The 23,584-nt window shown below is 32.7% G+C and overlaps 1 protein-coding gene across 1 annotated transcript; it reads left to right on the forward strand.

The window, feature by feature from the left end:
• Window positions 1-8,653: 8,653 nt before the first annotated feature.
• LOC139484027 (uncharacterized) lies at window positions 8,654-21,175 on the forward strand. The gene is made up of 5 exons (XM_071267751.1): window positions 8,654-8,759; window positions 11,244-11,365; window positions 18,003-18,092; window positions 18,815-18,997; window positions 20,950-21,175. The coding sequence occupies exons 1-5, from the start codon at window positions 8,670-8,672 to the stop codon at window positions 21,173-21,175; spliced, it is 711 nt and encodes a 236-aa protein (XP_071123852.1). The 5' UTR covers window positions 8,654-8,669.
• Window positions 21,176-23,584: the final 2,409 nt, after the last annotated feature.

Here is a 23,584-nt window from a genome sequence, read left to right on the forward strand (position 1 = left end):
TTCCTATACGATTTTTCTCATAAATATTTACTTTTAGACTTTGAATGATAGCCATATAAATCTTACATGATAGCTAAAAAAAAAATTAAAAACACCTGCATATTTCTTTATATGTGCGAATAACCTTAGGTCACTAGCACACTATGTAACGAATTTATCTGACCGACTATCTTTTTTTTTGTTGAATTTAGAGCTGTATAACATCTTAACTTTATATCAAAGTGTTGAAGTGCTCAATTAATGAACCAACTTTCATTGGTCTGCACATCTTTAAAAACGAATTTCAACAATAACAATTTAATATCAACAACCTTGATATAACAGTATTAAACAGAACTTCCAATACATTTAAAAAATCAAATAGTGGCAAAGTCGTTACTCCACTACTAAACGTGTATTGAAATAACCCCCGCCTCCCTACTAACTTAATATGGAATGTACACGGTCTTCACCGGACGCTTTTAACCAATCATATGCCTAGAAATGTATAGGTAGTAAGATAAAGAGGAACACAACCGTTCGAACATTACAAACAGTCTTTATCATCTATTTATGCAATTCCTAGGTAAACGCACACAAACTAAATAGCAAAAATAGCAAAACGGCGAAATTGTGTCCATAGCGAATATGTTGAATAAAGTGTATTTGCTTTTAACTATCAATTCTAAGTTGCTTTCTCCGCGGCGATCACTGCTATATTATATAGAGTGTCTCTATTCATTATAGGAATATAATCATAGTATACATGCAGAATTACGCGAAAATAATTGTCAATTATGAAAGCGACACACACAATGAGGTCTTCTCGTTTAATAGTATATATTTTAAAGATTGCAATTAAAAACTGATTTGTGGGAAGTTAATCATCATTATGGTGGTAATAATAAAGTAAAAAAAGATAAAGTTGGAGATTCTTTGCTAAAAAAAACTCTTGAGAGAGAAAGAAGGAATTATTCAAATATTACAGTGCTTCAACTTTAATGAAAACTATAAGAACGAAAATACTGAACTCCGGGGAAAATTCTAAACGGAAAGTCCCTAAGCCAATGTCAAAATCAAAGGCTAAAACACATCAACAGAAAGATAAAAAACACCTGGTACAGGCATTTTCTTATGTAGAGAATTTTGGATTAAACCTGGTTTAATAGCTAGCTAAACCCACTTGTACGACAGTCGCATTAAATTGGCATGACACATTATTCTGTAAGAACTCTAGAGAATATGGACCTCTCCCTTTAGAAATTACTTTGCAGTTCGGTATTTTATATATACTGTTTTAGGACGTTATTATCTAGTGACTATACTCAAAGATAAATATGAGGATTTAATCTTGAAAGTCATACATTTTCATTTTTATGTAGTAAAATGTTATTTTGTTTCTATGCTACATTGACTGTGAATGTAAGATTTTTTTATTGCTTGTTGGGTTAAACGTCACTTATAGCAATATTGGCTATATCTTGGTTGTCAGTTTATAGTCGCAGGGGAATCCGAAGTACCCGTAGAGAACCAAACACCTTCAGCAGGAAAACTTACAATCCTAGTCATATAAGATAGGAGTCAAATACACATTTGCACTGCTAGACAAAAAGGGGTCTCGTTTGGAGGCAGGGGTATCTGATCCCGAATCGTTCTGATTGTTTTATAAAATTACAGTTTCCTGCTTATCACTGTTATAATAACGCGTGAAATTTCACGTGTCCCGCCCGACTTCGTTTCTCGCATTCAAGCATAACAATACGACTTTTACGAGTCACTCTTAGACCGCAACGAGATACTCAGACAATCTTCACGACTTGGTGTTAAGTTAGGGTTATCAACAGAAGCGCTGCAAGTCTGTTAATGTGGTTTATCCAGTGAATATTTCGTGAATCTGTTAAATGTACTTCCATAACACTCATTATTATTTCTGATTCATGATTAAGGCTTCCCGCTCGCACTTCTACAACAACACCACCAGTCATTGCAAAGTATTCGTACAGATAAAAACACTCACTTTACCTTGCCCATCAAATATTAAAGTTGATATGCGGCATCTGAAGTATTATAAATGTGCTATAAATATGCTTTTACAATCTACCTTATAATGTGACAGCACGTCTGCTTCTTTGACTCCTTTCCTACCGCAATTATACGGCGAGTGGCATTTTCAAAAACAATGTAATGCACCCAACCAACATTCGACTAACGAATTAAACGCACAATGGTTGTATTCAGCTATATTTTATATCAACCGAAAGCTAATTGGCTGTACTTTTTTTTCTAATTTCTGTTAAATTAAGGTCAGGGGTCAATAATGAATATCTTCAATTTGTAAGAATCAATCCATATGCTCTTAATTTAATCAGTAATTTTGTTAGCATCCACATCTGGTTCACGCTACCTCTAGAATACTGTAAATTCAGATATTATTGCATGCATTTATTATTGCGATTTTGTCATTTTAGACTAAAATGCGATTTCAACTTTTACGATATTGCGAAGTATCGCCAATTTTTAATTTATATAGAAAATTTCAAAATGCGAGTTTAAATTATTGCGATTATAGCCCTGTCGCGTTTTTCGCAATAATAAAAACATCGCAATAATTTCTGAATTAACAGTAGGTTGTTTCACTTACACTTTGAAGATCGGCAGTGATTGCTGATACAATTGATGTTAATAATTGAGAAAGAGGTTTTTGTGTATCACTTGAATACCCAGCAATGTAAAACGTTGTTTGTAAGGTCACTTATGTATTTTTGGTATCCAACAACAGTGAACGAAGATCTTGAACAGTTCTTCATCTTTGGTTGAAATTCTAATGGAACACATAATTAACCAGTATTCCTTTTCTGGTAGGTGTCGAAAGCTTAAGGGTATATTTATTTATATTTTCCAAGTAAATTGTCAATACCTTATATTCATGCATTGATCAAGTATGATTATGTAATGGAATTAACACACAAAGACGATGTTGTTTGCGGCTTTATCTTCGAGGGAAACAAAATATATATTATGCAGTTTGGTGCTATGTAAAATTTCGATATTTCATTATTGGTGAAGCATGTGTATACAAAGACGTATTGAGTTTAAATGTCCCCGCGGAGTGGGTATTACGTGTTGTCCTTGTGCGTCCAGCTCGTCCGTCCATGAACAAATTAGTTTCTGTTCTCTAACTTGAGTTTGCTTCACCCAAATGTTATGAATCTTAACCATAATGCGTATTACCATAAAACAAAGATCAAGTTCGAATTTGAGTTGCGTCACTTTTACCGTTTTACCAGAGGGCATCATCTGTGTCCCAAGGACATATCCTCCATTGTTTCAATCATTATTTGTATCAAAGACCACACAGCCTTAATCTATTCCGAAATAATAACTAGTTTAAAGCAGGGGTGATCCCAGGTTTTCAGAAAGTATACCCAGTATTTATAATATCAATTTCCAGTCATATTTAATAAAACAACTGCTTATTGATGTGATAATTCTAAAAAAAAGATCAAACATTTGCAAATTCAAAAACACATGGTAAAAAAAATGTTTTATATCTATTTTTATCTGAGCGTCACTGATGAGTCTTATTTAAACATAACGCGCGTCTGGCGTATTAAATTATAAGCCTGGTACCTTTAATAACTATTTACACCACTGGGTCGATGCCACTGCTTGTGGACGTTTAGTTTCCGGAGGTATCACCGGGCTGGTAGTCAGCACTTCGGTGTTGATATGAATTTCAAGTATATGGTCATTTTTGTTTTAAATTTCCTGTTTACAAAAGTCTGAATTTTTCGAAAAACTAATAATTTTCTTATCACAAGCATAGACTACCTGAGCCGTAGTTGGCACAACTTTTGGGAATTTTGGATCCCCAATGTTTTTCAACTTTGTACTTGTTTGGATCTATAACTATTTTAATCTGAGCGTCACTGATGATTCTTATGTAGAAGAAACGTGCGTCTGGCGTATTAAATTATAAGCCTGGTACCTTTGATAACTATTTACACCACTGGGTAGATGCCACTGCTAGTGAACGTTTCGTCTCCGAGGGTATCACCAGCCAAGTAGCCAGCACTTCGGTGTTATATGCATTTCAATTATATAGATAAAGGAATATGTGGTATGAGTGCCAATGAGAAAACTCACCATCCAAGTTATTTTTTAAAAAGTAAACCATTATAGGTCAAGGTGCGGTCTTTAACACAGACCTGGTACTGTCATTTCTGTTTAATGTCGTGTTTACAAAATATAAAAAAAAGAAGATGTGATATGATTGCCAATGAGACAACTCTCCACAAGAGACAACAATGACACAGAAATTAACAACTGCAGCTGGTCAGTATAAATTTTTCGAAATACTAAGGATGCTCTTATCCCAGACATCGATTACCTTAGCCGTAATTGAATTATGGATCCCCAATGTTCTTCAACTATGTTCTTGTTTGGCTTTATAACTATTTTGATCTGAGCGTCACTTGTGAGTCTTATGTAGGCGAAACGCGCGTCTGGCGTATTAAATGATAAGCCTGGTACCTTTTATAACTATCTTCACTCTTCTTTAGGGGATAACATTTTAGGGGGATTCCTTTTTGTTTGTTTTTTGTAAAAAAAGATAGTTATGGTTAAAAAAACACAGTAATACCAGCTATTTATTGATTAAATAATAAAAAAAAAAAGGTCGAACTTATTTATCTTTTTGAGTCAAGTTGAACTTATTCGACAACATGTTCCGAAACCAATAGCATGGTTTTTATCCATCGATTTATCAAATGTTTAAGTATCATTTCAAAGAATAAGAAACAAATATATTGCTGATTATATTAATATTAAAAGGTATATTCTTGTTCAATACTATACTGAGTTATTTCACAATGTATGTCCAATAATACGTAGTTGTTTTCATTTAACATGACTATGGATTGCTCTTTGTAAATACAGCTGTTTCCCAAACTATGGCACTTTTGGGGAGAAATTTTATATTCATAGAGATTTTTGTTGTGTTAACCTTCTAGTTCTGAGATATGCTTACCTCGTAGAGACACATCTTGGGGTATCAATTATATAAATACAAATGGACAACGACAAAAAGGAATCCCAAAGAAGACCTAAAGGTAACGGAGGGTGCTTCAGTATTTTAGAAGTTTAAACCCTTAGAAGTTCGAGGTATACCAATGTCGTACACAGTCATATATTTTGACCTTTTTTTAAAAAAGTAGTGTTAATAAACGTTCCATTCTGGGATATAATTTATTACGAAATGCCATAGTTAGAGTGTCACAGTTTTAGCCATAAAAAGGTTTACTATGGGAAATTGCATTGTCTATATTCGTTGGAGTGCAACCTACAAATTGATACTGCTAACTTAAAAGATTGCATACACTTTCTGAACACATGTATCATATCCGCTTTAATCTGTGTTTCTTCGGCAATATCTTTAGAAAGCTTCCTCGGTATTGTCTGTCTTTTTTCATCAAAGAAAATATATAACAATTGTGTTCAATGTTCAGTGAATTATTAAAATCACCAAAAGAACAAGTTATAACATGCAAAAACAGTACAAAGTAAATAATCGATTGTACGTATCCTAAGAATAAACTTTGAGGAGATTCTTTTTAATATTTTGTTAAATAAAATATTACAAACCATTTCATTGGAAAACAAATACTTGACGTATGAAATAAGAAGATGAAGTATAATAGACAATTTAAGTGACAATTATCCACAAGAGACCAAATGACACAGAAATCCACAACTTTGGTAGATCACCACACGGCCTTCAACAATGAGAAAAGCCCGTAATGCATAGTCAGCAATAAAAGGCCCCGAAATAAAAAATGACAAATGTAAAACAATTTTAACGAGAAACCAAAACGACATAATCTATTTAGTAATTAATGAAGAAACACCAATATGTTGCACATCAACAAAGGATAACCACGTACTTACAGTTTCGTTACTTTGGACAAGCTCATACAGAATGTGGCTGGGTAAAATTAGTTTGAAGGAGCCAACCTTCTTCCTAACGTGGGAGGGTGTTAACGTTGTTAAAGTACAATATAAATACAAACTATAACAATCAGGTGAAAAAGGCTTTTAAAACTCATCAGATTGATACAAATCGAAATACATCTACCAAAAATACAGAGTAGACATTGACGGGTTCTTATGCACCTACACACCAGAAAGACATAACACACGGTTATTTCACAACGGTCAACCAACTCGTGATGGCGTCCGTAAAATTCACGAAGGGAGGATTTCAACTTCACCATTTGGAACTCTTGGTTTAATAGCTTCCTTGTGAGCAGCAAACCTATATCAAGGACATCGTGATAGGAAATACAAGCCCGAAAATATCGTATGAATTTGGAGATATATACTCCGTATGCAGACGCTGCTAGAATGTTGCTACATAAGACTTGGTATTATAAGTATTTCCTTATGCAGAAAATTATTAAACATGGTTTAATAGATAGCCAAACCTCTCACTTGTATGTTAGTCGCAAACTGGCAATATCCGTTATATTGACAGCAATCTGTGAACAAAACAAACAGAAATAATAGGTAAAAATGTCACAAATATCTAAAAGGTAAAATAATTGAAATACATAAAAACAACTGTCATATTCCTGACTTGGTATAGACATTTTCTTATATAGAAAACGGTGAAGTGACCTGGATTTATAGTTGGCAAATTGTAATTTTATTACATTTGCAACAAATTTGTCAAAATAATAAAAACTAAATAGCGTATAGACGCAGCACACAAGCAAGAAGGATAGGCAAGAATACAAACATAGCCAAAGCACAATAACACCAATGCGGGATCTTCAACACGGCGAGAAAAACCAGCATACTGCAGTTGGCTTCAGCTAGCTACTAAAGAAAAATGTACTAGTACAGAGGAAATGGACGTCATACTACAACTAACGTCAAACTCCGAAACAAACATACACTTGAACCAAAAGAAATACATACAAGATTAACAAAGACCAGATGTTCCGGACGCACAGTGAAAATCAGTTTAACAGATGTCCAAGCCTGATGTTAGAATTTCTTTTTTTCAAATGACTGACCAAATCACGAGAGGGTACCTTTCGGAAAACAAAACACATCACATCTTCTTTGTGCACACTCACATGAATTATTGTCACTTAGTCTCATGCAAAACGCTATATTTTGGTATAATGACAGACTTCTTTATTGCATTTTGGAGACTATACCAAATTGTTATATATTGAAAGGATAACGAATGAAAAGTCGATTGGTCCTTTCATTTTGCGTGTATTATTTTTGATCAGTACGTTTACAGAAACTAGAAATTTCACAGTGACTGTAAATGTTATTTAACATTGATTTCAATCGTAATCCCTCATGACTGTTTAAACAGTTCTTTAAAGGAGCATACACCTAAAACGAAGTTCAGCATAGTTTGAACATACACTAGATAATCGTATTGACTAAGATTTGTTAATTTCATGTGATGTTCCTGCTAAGAAGTTAGGACTCTGTATACTATTCGAAAAAAAAGATGAAGACCCGTAGTAATTATTAACGTAAGAAAGTCAACCCTTAAAAGAAAAAATCCAACTGAAGTGTGTTCACATTTTTATTTGAAAATTAAAATCCAAATGCATACCCTTGCAAGAATTCGAATCTAAACGATTTTGAGAACTGTGAACAACCAATGTATACAGTTAAATATTTTCAATAAAGGAGTTAAAACACCATAATCATTTAAAAAAACCAAAATAACCAAAGAAATCAGCAACAATTCATATACGATCTTTCAGCGGTCGTCGCTTAACGTTTTGCCATTCCTCTTTCACTTGTGTTATTATCTTTCATGTATATAAAAAAAAATGATCTATCCAAAATCTCGGCTCGAAACATGTGTAGTAGCTCGCTAAAAGCTTGCATACACCTTGTTTCCTAGCCTCGTACAAATACAGCTGATATTTAAAGACACTAAACAGTTATATATATATGTACCAATCAATTCACATCCACAAATTTGGTGTAAAGACTTCAACACATTCTGAGAAAGGAATGAGCTTGTGGAAAACAAAATTACAAGTTTATAGTATGGACAATATGAAGTTCTCACAACTGTACATATATAGCAATATAGATTTTTAATGTTTTGATAGTTCGAAAATGTTATCAGTTTTAGTACCGATAAAAACAATATTTGAAAATATTACTACATTGTTAATTCGATATCCTTAGAGAATAAATAAATTCAAAGTATCAATTAGGTTACAAGGATTGTAATTATTGTATATTGTAAAGGTGTATTAAATACAGTAAGTGTGTATAACTAGAAACTTGTTTCATGACATACACCCAAGACTTAAACTAGCTTTTATGAAAACAAATTTAATACTGTCGATTATCGCTTACAACTCACAAAATGATTAAAATAATAAAATTGTCATTTGTCTCCAGATATTCTACATACTTATAAAATTATTGACATCTACAAATAATCTGAATGAATTATGATCTGATTATTTATGAATTAATGTCATGCTAATTTTTTACTCTACTATTGTTCTTTGACATATATCTGAAAACAGATGGCAACGCTTATACTTGCTTCTGGGAAACAGGTAAAGTGATTTTCGACGTCACAATGGGAGTAACGCGTTGTTTTTGAAAAAAAATGTCATTTTTGTTTGTCGTGATGTATGGACTTATTTATAATTTCAGGACTAAGTATCACAAAAATGAAAGAAACTGTGGGTAAATCGTGTCATAGTTATGTCTCATTCTTTATGGTAAGTATTTATTCGGCCTTTTAATATTTTTAATACGAGCTTCACTGATTAGTTTTTTGTTGTCGAAACGGGCGTCTGGCGTACAACATTATGCGCAAAGTATCATTATAAAATGAATTATTCAATTATATTATTTTTTCCTGGCTGTCTGGACTAGTTTATTATAATTTGACAATTGTTGTTGCTTAAATAAGAGAGTGACACAGTTTCGAAGAATGAATTAAGAGTGCGGATAAGTTCTTATATGTCATTTCAATATCAGGTAGAGTCTAAACCTCTTATGATAAACATATAAGATGTTATAGCGGAGGACAGGTTATTTTTTATATTTAAAAGTCGAGCACTTTGAGCTCTCCTACGGCACTGCAAAAATTTATATTTTAAGATATTAAGTATTTTTTGGACCAGGAAATTGTTGCAAGGACGTTTCTACGTGCTTGGAGTATGATACTTTACACAATGCATCAGAGTTAATGAACGTCACCATTCTGGCCGGACGTGACTGCATAATTATACACCCTGTAAAGCATAAATAAACTCATCATAAATACCAGGGTTACATTTTGTATTTACGCAGACGCGCTTTTCGTCTACAAAAGACTCATCAGTGACGCTCGAATCCAAAAAAGTTAAATGGCAAAATAAAGTTGGAAGTTGAAGAGCACTGAGGACCAAAATTCCTAAAAGTTTTGTGAAATACAGCTAAGGTGATATATTTTAGAGGTAGTAAAGCCTTAGTATTTCAAAAATTCAAAAGTTTTGTAAACAGTCAATTTATAAATATGACCATATCAATGATAGCACATGTCAGCAAAGAAGTGCTGACTACTGGGCTGGTGATACCCTTGGGGAATTTAAACTCCATCAGCAGTGGCATCGACCTAGTGGTTGTAAATAAACTCATCATAGATACCAGGATAAAATTTTGTATTTACGCTAGACGCGCGTCCCGTCCACAGAAGACTCATCAGTGACGCTCGAATTCAAAAAAGTTAAAATGGCATAATTAAGTACGAAAATAAAGAAAGGTCACCTACTTTAATATTTTGATATGAGCGTCACTGATGAGTCTTATGTAGACGAAACGCGCGTCTTGCGTACTAAATTATAATCCTGGTACCTTTGACAACTATTAGCAAGTCTTTCACAGCTGGACGGGAAAAGTGGATAATGACTGCATTTCTAAACTCCAGTCAACCCTTGCAATGGAATACAATACTTAAATTGAGTATCATTGTTGAAGGTCCCGCTTATATTTGAAAATAAGAATGGTAATATGTAATCCGCGTTTTTTGTCCTAATTTTGAATATCCCTCTGGTATCTTTCGTCCCTCTTTTTGTACAGCACATCCTTTCATTCTATTTAACAACGAACATATAATAACACGGATTAGTACATTGATTGCAACAAATTACCGTGAAATCCCAGTGAAATACAAATCTATAAATTTACAAATGAAATAAACTGGACAATAGTCAACGAGTATAAATTAACTATTTTTCAACGCATTCGCATTTACAATTTGTTTTGATGCAACGTCGTCGAAAACGTCTTGAAAACAACAAGACGTTTTCGACGTCGTTGCATAAAAAAAAATGTAAATGCGTTGAACAAACGTAGTTCCTTACATTTTCTCTTTCATTTCCATCAACAATCCGTTTGTCAATGTAATAAAGAGATATCCTGATCAAATAATTTCAAGAACGAAAACTTTTCAACTCGTGACCGAACAACACTGATAATTAACTCATGCGCTACGTGCATTCATGAATTAATTTATTATTTAGTGACTCGTTGACTATTTTTCTATATTCTAATTCTTCGATAAGTTATTCTATAAATCATTTAAGAGTTTATCATTCTGCTTTGACATTAATTTTAAACTAATGTCAAAAATGTGCGTTTCTTTGGTTCTCGTTTGATTCGCTTATCTAGAGAAGGCGACAAATTATCTCCATGTCTAATACCATTGGTTGTAAATGTCAGTAAGTATGACATGACTGTTATATGTTATAATAGTAATTTATTTGTAGTAAATCGTGAAAATTATTAAATTCAAACTTAATTTTTTATTTAGTTTATAAATACATTTTGTATATTTTCTAAACATTGTGCATAAATAAAGAGTTTAAAATATTATTTATTTGTTAAAATCTACGGATATATTCAATAAGCAAGTTCAACACATGCAACACATAACATACATTGTAAAAAAATAAGGAAATGTAGTATGATTTTTCAAATAAGACAATTATGTGCCTGTCATACACACGAGAGGATTAGCTAGCTATAAAACCAGGTTTAATCCACATTTTACGACATAAAGTGCCTGTACCAAAACAGCAATATGAAATTTTTATAAGTTTGATGTGTTTGAGTTTTTGATTGTACCATGTAATAAGGGACTTTCCAATAGTAAACATTTACAAATATGTTGAACTAACAGTTTGTGATAACTGTTTTTGTGTTAATGTTTTATACAGGTTTTATGGAACTACCACTGTTTGACTGTCATCACAAGTGCTTACGTAAACAATTGTTACCTTCCGGAGTTTAGATCACCATTGCATGGACTTCATTTCAAATCTGCGAGAGGATATCCAAGGTATTTAGCATTAGAAAACTGTCATGGCATGCGGGTTTCCAAGCTAATTTTTTTCAATAATTATAAGTTTACTCGGAGGCGGTAGGTTAAAGAGGGAGCAACTTTTTTTCCAACAACAACAAATGCAAAAATGCTGATAACAGTTTACACAGTGGGTTGAAAACAGTTAACAGTTTAAAGTTATCTCCGATAACAGTTAACAACACCTTGAAAAAGGCCAAAACTGTTTAACATTAAAAGGTATTACTCCCTCTCGTTAAAGTAACGAATAGTTCACCATGCATCTTTAAGACGCTAAACTATAGTAACAGCGAGAAAGCGTGGGTGATCTGTTATCCTAATTGACGACATCATAAGTGTTTTAATACTTAATTATGTACAGCAGGTACTAAATGTATTAGCTTTGAATAAATATATATTTGAGATAAAACAAAATCATACAGTTACAAATTGTTTCTTACTGCAATAAAAACAGTTAATTATGTTGTAAAATTTCGATTTACAATAGAAACAATAAAAACGGAGATTTAAAGATCGTCAACATTCAGAGGTGTCTTTATATGCACGGGTAGGGTTATATAAATTATCTTGATTTTTTAGTAAGCATGTTAAAAATTTAACAGTGTGTCCAGTACAAACCGAATACCTGATATGGAATGAATATGTTATATATCGTCCTGAGTATACAAGTAATATATGCTGCTGGACTTGAATGAAGTGGATGAGTAAAATTAGTAAAAAAAGTATTTTTCTAAGAAATAGCTTTGTAATGAACAGTTAAATTAACTTAGCGTTTGTTTTAAACAAATAATTTCGAGCAACGTGAATATACTGATTTCCCCATAGAATATTATACAAAAGTATATTGAGGTATAAGTAACGAAATCCCTAGGAATGAAGGTTCGAAGATTAGTTTCTTTTGGTATTGATTCTAAACACCAGCTTCGTGGTGGTAAATTGTATTTTCAACGTTTCACCCGCTATTACAAAGTTTGATATTAGACAGAATTTTCAATATATTTTTCGTTAATCATTTTAAAGTACATGTTTTATGGCACCAAAGAGTAAAGAAATTTTGCAGTGTTATGATTCCTAATTGTCATTGGATTGAAAAGCTCACAATTTTCGACACACCAGGTCCTATAGCAGATCGTGAGTTTACCGCAATTTTTGTTTGTAATCTTTATTTTTCTTTGTCTATTGATGGATTTGAACATATATACACACACAGGCCATAATTCATATGATTCTTCCAGTCTTTCTAAGAAGACACATCCGTTATCAGATCACCAGTGTCACACGGACTAAAAGCCTTTTTTGTTGGTTCACCTTTTCAATAGTATTTATTTGAAAATGTTAAAACAAATTAATAAAAAAGACTGTAATATAAAAAGCTGAAATATAGCTCCAAAGAATAAGCAACTAACAAATATAGGTTACCAATAATGGAAATAAAATATTTAGCCTTAAAACCCGACATTTTGGCGGGAAAATGGTGAAATTTGGTGAAATGTCATCTTGAACCTTTCACAGTTACACATAATAACGATAATAATCTTTTAATGACAAAAAATCAAAATATTCAAAAAAAAAATAGTGAATTTACGACAAAAATTCTTTGTGTGCATGATAATTCATGCGTAAAATTATGCGCAATCGAACAGTCTCGATCCCCCTTAAGCAAAAGTGTCGCTTATTTACCAATGATGAAGACATTATGCGTTTGTTCATGTTTGTCAATTATTGACGTTAGTTTGTTCAAATATTAACTGTACTGTTTGTTTTATCCGGTCCCCTATGTCGACAGCATGTTGTTATTTAGAACAATTTTATCTGGTTGAGATTGATTTCTCAATGCTACTATCCTCTTTCTTGCTTATTTCCTGTTCTTATGAGAAATAGTGTATAGCCGTTTAGTTACTACTACTCCACCTTTACCCCTTCTTCGCTGTATATCTATATCAATAAGTGAATCATCAAAGCACTATTTAGCAAGATGTCTTTTAATTTTGTTGATTCATATCCGTGCAACCAGTGTTCAAGTAGACACAGTATTAATTTAGGAGTCATTTCTCCTGAACCTATTATGAAACAATTGTAACTGGGTTAAACGTATGACAAAGGCTGATTTTGTGATGTACAACATGGTTTTGTCATCTGCAAGGGGTCAAATGGCAGACCCCGGACATAGAAATTATAGATATGCTGTAGAATGACAAGAACTTATATAAAACACTCAATTTTGTGTCAGATTTAGTGTTCTTAAAAAGTTAATACGGGATATAATACAAATGGAATAATATGTAAAATATAGGAGCAACATTAGTATACCGCTGTTCAGCAGTCTTATGGTGGTACCTAACACTTTAACTAAAATTAATTTGGCTCGTTCAATTTTCTTAAAATTTTGACAAAGTATTTACTTTGACCCTTTGACAAAAATATAAAAATTTCAAAAAATTTGAACCAACCGTTTAATCAGAAAAATTACACTGGTTATATAGCAGTTTGACAAACACTTATTTTGATCATTGAGAAGCTAATATTCCCTTAACAACACAACGTCATTAAAACGTTCTGCTGATTTTACAGAGTTATCTCCCTGTAGTGTTAGGTACCACCTTAAATAGATAAATTCGGGTCATAAACAAAAACCGAAGGAAACCCATCAACTAAAAGAGGTAAAGAACGGAACAGCAGTAAGGCTTAACTGCTACAAAAATAACTGCCAACATACATATAAACGGACTGCTATATCTCAGATAGTGTTCAGGAAATTTTAAAGAAACACGATAGGTTAAATCTGGTTTTATTGTAAGGCAAACCTTCCTGATTAAATGGCAGTATTACATATACCATTCAATTGATAATATCACGTGTGAGGAAAAAGTACAACACACTGTTAAAACGAAAGATACCAAAGGGACAGTCAAACTCATAAATCTAAAACAAACTGATAACGCCATGGCTAAAATTGAAAAAAAAAAACATACAGAAAAACAATAGTACACATGACACAACATAGAAAACTAAAGAATAAACAACACGAACCCCACCAAAAACTAGGGGTGATCTCAGGTGCTCCGGAAGGGTAAGCAGATCTTGCTCCACATGTGGCACCCGTCGTGTTGCTTATGTGATTACAAATCCGGTAAATAGTCTAATTCGGTAGGTCACATTCATGAAGGGAAGGGGATTGTAGTTACGACGTAAGGAACATATCCGATATCATTTGTGAAACGGTTATTCAATAACGGTCAACCAACTCGTGATGACGTCCGTAAAATTAACGAAGGGATGATTTCAACTTCACCATTTGGAACTCTTGGTTTAATAGCTTCCTTGTGAGCAGTAACCCTGTAAGTACGAAATCGTTCTCTTCTCTATTTAAAACGTGTACTCTAATCAAGCACATGCGCACAATACACACGTATGATACATTTCCAAACTGCAATGGGGCGGTTGGATAATCTACTACGATGTCTTGTTCGTCTACTTTATCATAATGCTGCAATAAGATTTAATACATTATATATGATGATATATGAAAACTTTATAGTACATTTGAGAAAATGGGATTCATTTAACTCACCTGTTTTCCTCATAATATGCGCATTATTTAATCAAGCGCAAAGATTTTTCATACGAATACGAATAGGAAAGTCTTATTTTGATTCGGTTCATATATTACAATTCAAACATACGCTCTTGAGAGCTTTTTACTGAAAATTAATTAATACAATTCAAACATACGCTCTTGAGAGCTTTTACTGGAAATAATTTAATTTTTCAAAACTTAAACTGAGGCTTTTGTACCTCAGGAATAGATTTTCCTTATTTCGGGAATTTTTTAGGAAGTTAGATACTACACCTATAATAATATTATATATATATGTATAAACATATACTAGTCAGTCTAGGCTATATATGTATTTCAATGCTCTTCAACTTCGTACTTTATTTGGCCTTTTATAACATTTTTGATTCGAGCGTCACTGATGAGTTTTTTGTAGACGAAACGCGCGTCTGGCGGATTCGGGAAATATCAAATTTCATTCCTGGTATCTATGATGAGTTTATTTACGAGCACTGTATAAGTTTTAGGCTATTTAATAATGTTTGAAACTTCACAGTGTTCACGCCATTCTGTGTTCGGAAATTTTACTCATATTAATAAGACGCAAAATCATAAAAAGGTATAACAACAAATATTGGAAGAATTATAGAACTAAATGTTTATCGTTTTAGAATGACTTTCAAAAAATATTCATGCTGTGTAAAATCATAAATAAGTTTTTTTAATAAATACAAATTCATCATGACATGTATTTATAAATATAAGCTGATTAAAGAAGGCGTCAGAAGTATATCGATGCTCATATCTCATATATGGATTTTGAAGACACAAACCAAGGTTAAAAACAAAACTGTGAGAATCGCATTTCTCAAAAAGTGCGCGACTGGATGCGTCGTCGCGGTAATGGTTACCTTCTATGTATGTATCACCCGCAATGCTAATAAATTTTAAATCAATATGTCACAATCGGAAATAAAGAAATAATCAACTGATTAGACGGTAATATCGGTAATTTTAAATTTAAGACCGCGTTCACATATAGCTTTGGAGTTGAGACACCGACAGATTGTATCGGTCTACTAATTTGTGATAGAGTAACCATCCATAAAACTTATTTAAGTCGGTCTTCCTCATAATTTTGTTGGAACAGCTTCGTGTGTAGAAAGGGCATTCATGAGATACAAATCTGTTTTATGTGAACATGCACGAGTGTAACATACACACTGAGATATATAAATGCTATACGATAGAACATAGGATATGTTGCTGAGCAATGAAAAGGTGACAATTGGAAAGTTAAATCATTAAATAAAGGCAAAAGTAGTATACCGCTGTTCGAAATTCATAAATAGATTGAGAAAAAAAAAATCCGGGTTACAAACCAAAACTGCGGGAAACACATCAAATATAAGAAAACTACGACACAACAGGAACTCAACATTACAATGTTAACAAAATTTAGAATTTTTGAAATACTAAGGCTTTTCTACATCAGGAATAGATTACCTTAGCTGTATTTGGCAAAACTTTTAGGATGTAGCTCCTTAATGCTCTTCAGCTTCGTACTTTATTTGGCCTTTTTAATAACTTGTGATTCGAGCGTCACTGAAGAGTCTTTTGTAGACGAAACGCGCAACTGGCGTAATTTGAAATTTCAATCCTGGTATATATGATGAGTTAATGTAACACACACAGAAACGAACTATAATATAACAATGACCATTTTCCTGACTTGGTACAGGACATTTTAAGAAAAAAGATGGTGGGTTGAACCTGGTTTGTGGCATGCCAAACCTCCCGCTATAATGGCAATGTTAAATATAACACTAAAATGACAGGACTACAATACAAAGAAATGGGAGAACATAAGGGACAGAGAAACACACGAATAATAGCAAACAAAAGGTACCAGGTATAAAATTTGATACGCCAGACGCGCGTTTCGTCCACACAAGACCAACCAGCGACTCTCCGATGAAAAAAGTTCGAAAGCCAAAACAAGTACATAGTTAAAAAGCACCGAGGACCAAAAGTTTCAAAAGGCTGTGCCCAACACGGCTAGGGTTTTCTACCTGGGATAAGAACATCTCTATCAATCAGAATAATTCATACTTTTGCAAACAGTAACTTCTTATATAATGACGATATAATAGATATACATGATTAAACCGAAGTGGTGACTAGCTACAGAATAAAACCGGATACATAATAAAAACTAAACCAGCACATACAAATTCACAGCCGAGTTAGCCAAAGCGATAAACGCACAATGTGAAGTCACATTTGAATTTCTAAAAATTTCCCAAAAATAGGATGAATTAGGATAGAATTCAATATTAGGTTTGTAATACTGATATAACATTTATTAATAACAATGAAAATTACAATACTAATTAATATTAAATTGTGGTAGTAATTAGATAATTTATAGTATTATCTAGGTATGTCGATATTACATTTGTGAAAGATTCTAGTTTAAAAACGCGTCCATGTGTGATATATATCGGAGAAAAGATTAAATTATGAACCAGTCTGAGACTTTGTACTTTCGGATATATCCTGAATCCCAAGTCCATTGTGAATATACGCGATTTGAAAAGTAAAATCACAAAAATATTGAACTCCTAAGAGTATTCAAAACGGAAGTCTCTAATTAAATGTCAAAATCAAAACAAAACAACTACCAGAAAAAAAAATGTAAACAAATAGGCACAATAACACAATGAAGGATAAGCCCTCATTCAAAAATGAATTATTGAATAAATGGCTCTTTTTAGTTTTGGCTTTTGCCACTTTAATTTGTGGTCCACATTTTCTTTTGTACTTGCGTCTAACCTCTATTTTGTCTTTTGACCTTGTTATATTACTAGTTGATTGCAATACATGTCAGATGGATTTGATTGTAAACACCAAGCAAAGTGTGCCTGAATTTTGTATTATTTTACGCAGGGCATTTCATTCTTATACATATTGAATTGGTTCATAAAGCATACACATATACGTATGTAACACAAATCAAGTTCAGTATGTTTTCATATTTTCTTTTTTTTTCTGTTAAAGGAGAAATATAAGTGCAGAAGTTAACCTAAACGAGGAAATCAAACGTGAAATAAAGACCATGGGAAGAATGAGACTTCATGAAAGAAAAGTGTAAATATTCCTTATTATCAATTGTTATGTCATCTTCTTAAAAAAAATAAAAAAAAATACCAAGAAACATTCAATGATCATAAGTGGACGAAAAACAGACAAATACCATAGCATAAATCAGCACGAAAATAAAACAAAGAAGTATTCTCAAAATGTTGAGAAAAAGATTAACCAACCCTAACCACACCTCAGTCTTGAGATGAACTCGTGTGTGGACGAGGCATACACAGTAACTATGGATGCTTCACTAATGGATTGACATCAAATACCCGTGTGAATTATATACGACTCCTACGCATTACATAAGTCAGTTTCGTAGGTTGATTTGTTATTATTGACAAGGACTAATTTTAAGAATGCAAAATTACAGCACGAATAAAACAGAAAACAAAAAGGCTTCGTGACTTCAGCAGCACGATTGGTAAAACTTGTAGGGCAGTCTATGTTTGCCTTTCAAGGAATTGTTTGTTTTATTGCAAAATACCGTAATTTTCATTTTGTATTATACTGAGTGCATTTTTTCTGGGAGCATAATAGTCTATTAATGGTATTTTATTACAAGGAAAAAATCAAATAAAACTCAGAAAAAAATTAAAAGTTTTTCTAGAAATTTTCATAAAAAGGCAGTGTAAGCTTTCCCCATGTGTTTCCGCAGTTTACATGCATACTTTACTAAGAATACTAAATACAAAACTTTGATATATCTATCATTTGATTAATAGGATGAAAATATTTCCAGAGGAAGCATCGTTTGAATTGGCTAACATACCACATTCGTTAAGTACTTGTACAAGCCATCGGAAATACTTTAAAATAGAAGATATACTAGTTGATCAACTTTACGGAGACTGTTGGGTGTTAAGGCAATGGAAAGGAATCAATATCACGTGGACTGAATGCAACAGGTAAGGGTACAAGACAATAAAAAGGTATACACATCACATTGAATAAATGTAACACGTTAGGGGAACAAAGCAATCGAAAGGTAGACACATCACATGGACTAAAAGTATAATGTTAGGGTAAGGGCAACGAAAGGGTTATAATTTAAAACAACACATGGACTGAATGTAACAGGTATAGGGAACAAAGCAAAAGAAAGGTATACACATAACATGGACTGGATGTTACAGGTAAAACAACACAACGGAAAGCTATAAACATCACATGGGCTGAACGTATGAGTAAGAGAAAAAGCAACGGAAAGGTATAATTTAAAACCAGCACATGGACTGAATGAAACAGGTATTGGAAACACAAAAATTGAAAGGTATACATATCACATGGACTGAATAAAACAGGTAAGGGAAACAAAGCACGGAAAAGGCAAACATATCACATGAACTGAATGTAAAATGAAAATGTACATCCATCGCATAGCCTGGACAGATATGGTGTATAAAGTAACCGGTCAGGGGGTACAAAGCAATGTAAAGGTTTACACATTACCTGAACTGAATGTAACGGGTAAAGAGAACACAGTAATGGAAACGGAAATACATAACATGGACTGAAAGTAACAGGTATGTGCTACAAATTAAAGTAACAGGCAAGGGAAACAAAGCAATACAAAGTTATACAAAGCACATGGACTGAATGTAACAAGTAAGGGAAACAAATCAATGGAAAAGTATACACATCACCTCGACTGAATGTTACATGTGAGGGATTCAAAGCAATGGAAAAGTATACACATCACAGGGACTGAATGTAACAAGAAAGTGTTTAAGAGGACGGAAAAGGTATACACACCACATGGACTACATGTAAAAGTTGAAGGGAAGAAAGCAATGGAAAGGTATTCACATCACATGGACTGAATGTAACAGGTAAAACAACACAATGGAAAGGTATAAACATCAAATGGACTGAAAGTATTAGGTAGGGGAAAACGCAACGGAAAGGTATAATTTAAAACAACACGAGGACTGAATAAAACAGGTAAGGGAAACAAAGCAAGGGAAAGGTATACACATCACATGGCCTTAATGTAACAGGTACGGGAAACAAAGCAAAGGAAAGGTCTACATATCAGACGGACTGGAAGTAACAGGTCTTTTAAGTAGAAAAAAGCATGGACTAAATGCAACATATTAGAGGAACACAGCAATGGAAAGTTTTACATATCATATTTACTGAATGCAACATTCAATGAACATATGTGTATGGCGAGGAGAAATTATTTGTATTACGTGAGCATAACGTGTTGCTAAAAGTTCTTTTGGTATTGAACATTTTAAGTGCCGTAGAAGGTAATATATAAACAAAGGTAGTACATTACACGAATGGTACAATTATTCGTGGTTACAGTATTAGTTTATGAACGAAAATACCGAGCTTTTAGGTAAATTTGAAAAGGGAGAGGTCAATAAAATTTGATAAAATCACACTTTAAACAATAAAATTGTCAACCAAAGGAACGAATGGAAACCAACGGCCATATTCCTGAATAGGCAAAAGCATCTTTCAACGAGGTAAATGGATTTGAATTACAAGTTTATTTCGTACTCATGAATAGATCTAACAAAATGGGGTATGAGTGCCTATGAGACAACTCTCCATCCAAGTCATTATTTGTATAAGTAAATTATTGAAAACAATAAAACATTGTAAAAGTAAAATGATTTGACTAACATTCTTCGGTGATATAAACACAATGTTTGAAATGTCTTATTCTAATCCATATTTACAAATTGATTTATCTATCATTGTTTTGTGCAACACATAGCATTTAAAGAAACACAACATTTTAAAATCCAGTCAATAACAACTGAATACTAAAACGCATTGTATACATCAATCTTGTATTTATATACATTTTAATTAACACTTGCATTTTGATTATGTTTATTTGCAGATATTGTACGGGAGTTCCAGCAAAACCTCCATTCTATGTTTATTTATGTTTGCCTGGTCACGTGATTGACTTCAAGATATGGGCTTTCTGTCCTCGTCATAGACATTTCATTATGCGAATAATACAACTCCCTCAATGTTGTTTTTGTACAAAATATCAATGCTTAATTCAGCCGAGAATAATAAAAATTGGAACATACCGCATTATTTATAAATACAAAGCTTAAGATTAACGGGGTAAATGTGAATGCGACACCAACCGCACGACACCAAAAAAAACCCTGTATACACCAAGAATATGGAAAAAGTAGTTTTTGTATGATTGCCAATAAGACAACTGTTGACAATTATCAACAAGAGGATTTAAAAAAAGAGGATTTAAACAATATCACTTTAGATTAATTACTTTACTGATGAACAAACCCATAACTTAATACAAGTTTAAGCTATAACTGACATACGACCATGGCTATCACCCTTAACACCTTTGCACTGTGTGATCTTCTATCGAGTACCTATCGGTCTATATATATTACGAATAGTGAGCTCCATCCATTCTTTTGTCATGTGATTGTTCCTGTGTTTGAACAATATTGCATACTAGGGAATGAGGAGTTATCCAAAATACTAGGCAAACCAACACCTCATCTGAATAAGAACTATACGTATAGATCCAAATTATGTTTGGGGTCAGTCATTTATCGTGAACACACCTTATTCTATATGTTTTAATCGAAAAGAAAACCCCATACCAAAAGAAAATTTTAAAGCAAAACAAAAATCAACAAACAGCAACCCCCTAAAAAAACCATTTAGGCACAACATGCAGTAATTTAACCGATTGCAATCTGCTGATACTATGTGAATTGAAATTATGTGTTAGAACATGCATCAATCAATAAACAAGAAACTAACTGTTGACAACTATAATGTATTCCTAAAATAACCCGAGGTTACTTATCATTAATGATAAATAGTACATCATTACTTAAAACCAAGATGTCGTTTAATAACATTGGATAACCTGCATGCATCATACTTTCCAATAACTTATGTTCGAACGCTGAAAGACCCCATCTAAATTATTGAAAAGTATCATTCTACATTGACATTAATATCTTTGTGTAATTACACCCATTCGGACTAACAGCTTCATGGTGGATCTAACACACTGTTATCATCTGGGAACATTTTAATTTTAGAATTGGTTATCGAAATCCAGAATACGGAAAAAACACAATTAAAACACCAGAAACCCGTTTCACATATATGAGAATTTTGTATATTCATTTGCCTATATTAAAAGATTTAATTTGTTTAAATCATTTTAATTTAACTTGTCAAAACATTACTCATGTCATGTTTCAATACAGAAGACCCAAAACTCTTTTCAAATATAGTCTAGTGCACAAAGTGCGTTGTAAAATCTTTTGGAAAAAATTTACATTTTGTAAACGAATCAAAACATCTAGCTGAATTGGATAGATTTGAAATTTGAAAACTTATTACGGTTTGTTTCGTAATGCATCTTTAATGATTATTGGATTATTGCAAATAGAAGCATCATGATTTTATAATTTATTTAACTCATAAGAATATGACGCATAGGATAATTTGCTATAACTCTTATAGAAAAAGACACTGATAGTCTGCAAGGGTTGATTAAGTTATGATGGCGTCCGTAAGCCATGCATTTATATGATTTCAACTACTGAATCATAAAGAGTTCTCAGTAGATTCCGTCAAACAACAACCCTCTGTCTTATAAATCCTAACCGGGAATAACTTAAGACGTCAACTTGGAAATATAATCTCAACATGCATGCAATTACGAATACTTTGTTTCTCATAAAACGACAATTACATAGTTATAGAGAACAAATGATTAGTTACATGGTGTACTAGCGACATAATACGATATATATGGGGTAATTAAATTCCATATGGGATGAAATAGTAGCTCGAATTCCTATATGGAATTTACTGACCCCATATATATCGCATAAGTTCACTAAGCACTATATAACAAATTGATCTTACCGGCTATCTTTACATGTGGTATTTGGACTAGTGACCTATCAGGTTATCAAGACCTCAATGCCATAGGTTTATACAAATTCAAATGCCAATACAAACAGCTAGTTAGCTTTAAATAAGTTTTCTGAATATATTTCAATAAATCAAACATCATCAATTGTTCGTCTGTTCAAACCCTTATGTTTGTTATATAGATATTCATATGGTTTTATTCATTTGTGAATAAAATTAACGTTACTGTTTTGAAAAAGGGGTTGGGACAGCAATGAATAATATATCGGGTATTATTTTAGGTTCGATCCGATTTCAAATGTTACGTAGACATTAATATCGTATGTCTGTTTACGTTATCGTTGTTTATTATATGTTATTGTTATGATTTTACATACATTTTTTAACTTAAATAATCAGATCCTAATAATTAGGCTTTGTGTTCCACCTGCTTAGAGATTCGCTACTTTATAACAAACGTGATCAAAATTGGGAAGATTTCAGGTGAAATGCGTATTTCAAAAGAAAAATCTCTATCAATTCTGATATTGATAAAGTTCCCGCAAATAAAATTATATTCAATGTTGTTATTTACAATTATTGCCAAG

Source organism: Mytilus edulis, chromosome 8 (genome assembly GCF_963676685.1).
Source record: "Mytilus edulis chromosome 8, xbMytEdul2.2, whole genome shotgun sequence".
NCBI classification, from domain to species: Eukaryota; Metazoa; Mollusca; class Bivalvia; order Mytilida; family Mytilidae; genus Mytilus; species Mytilus edulis.

What these genes read in the sequence shown, in the direction of transcription:
- LOC139484027 (XM_071267751.1), top strand. Translation starts at nt 8,670, where the DNA reads ATGGACTTATTTATAATTTCAGGACTAAGTATCACAAAAATGAAAGAA. An exon ending in GTTATGTCTCATTCTTTATG is followed by an intron (nt 8,760 to 11,243) that starts GTAAGTATTTAT and finishes TGTTTTATACAG; the next exon opens with GTTTTATGGAACTACCACTG. An exon ending in TCTGCGAGAGGATATCCAAG is followed by an intron (nt 11,366 to 18,002) that starts GTATTTAGCATT and finishes TTTCTGTTAAAG; the next exon opens with GAGAAATATAAGTGCAGAAG.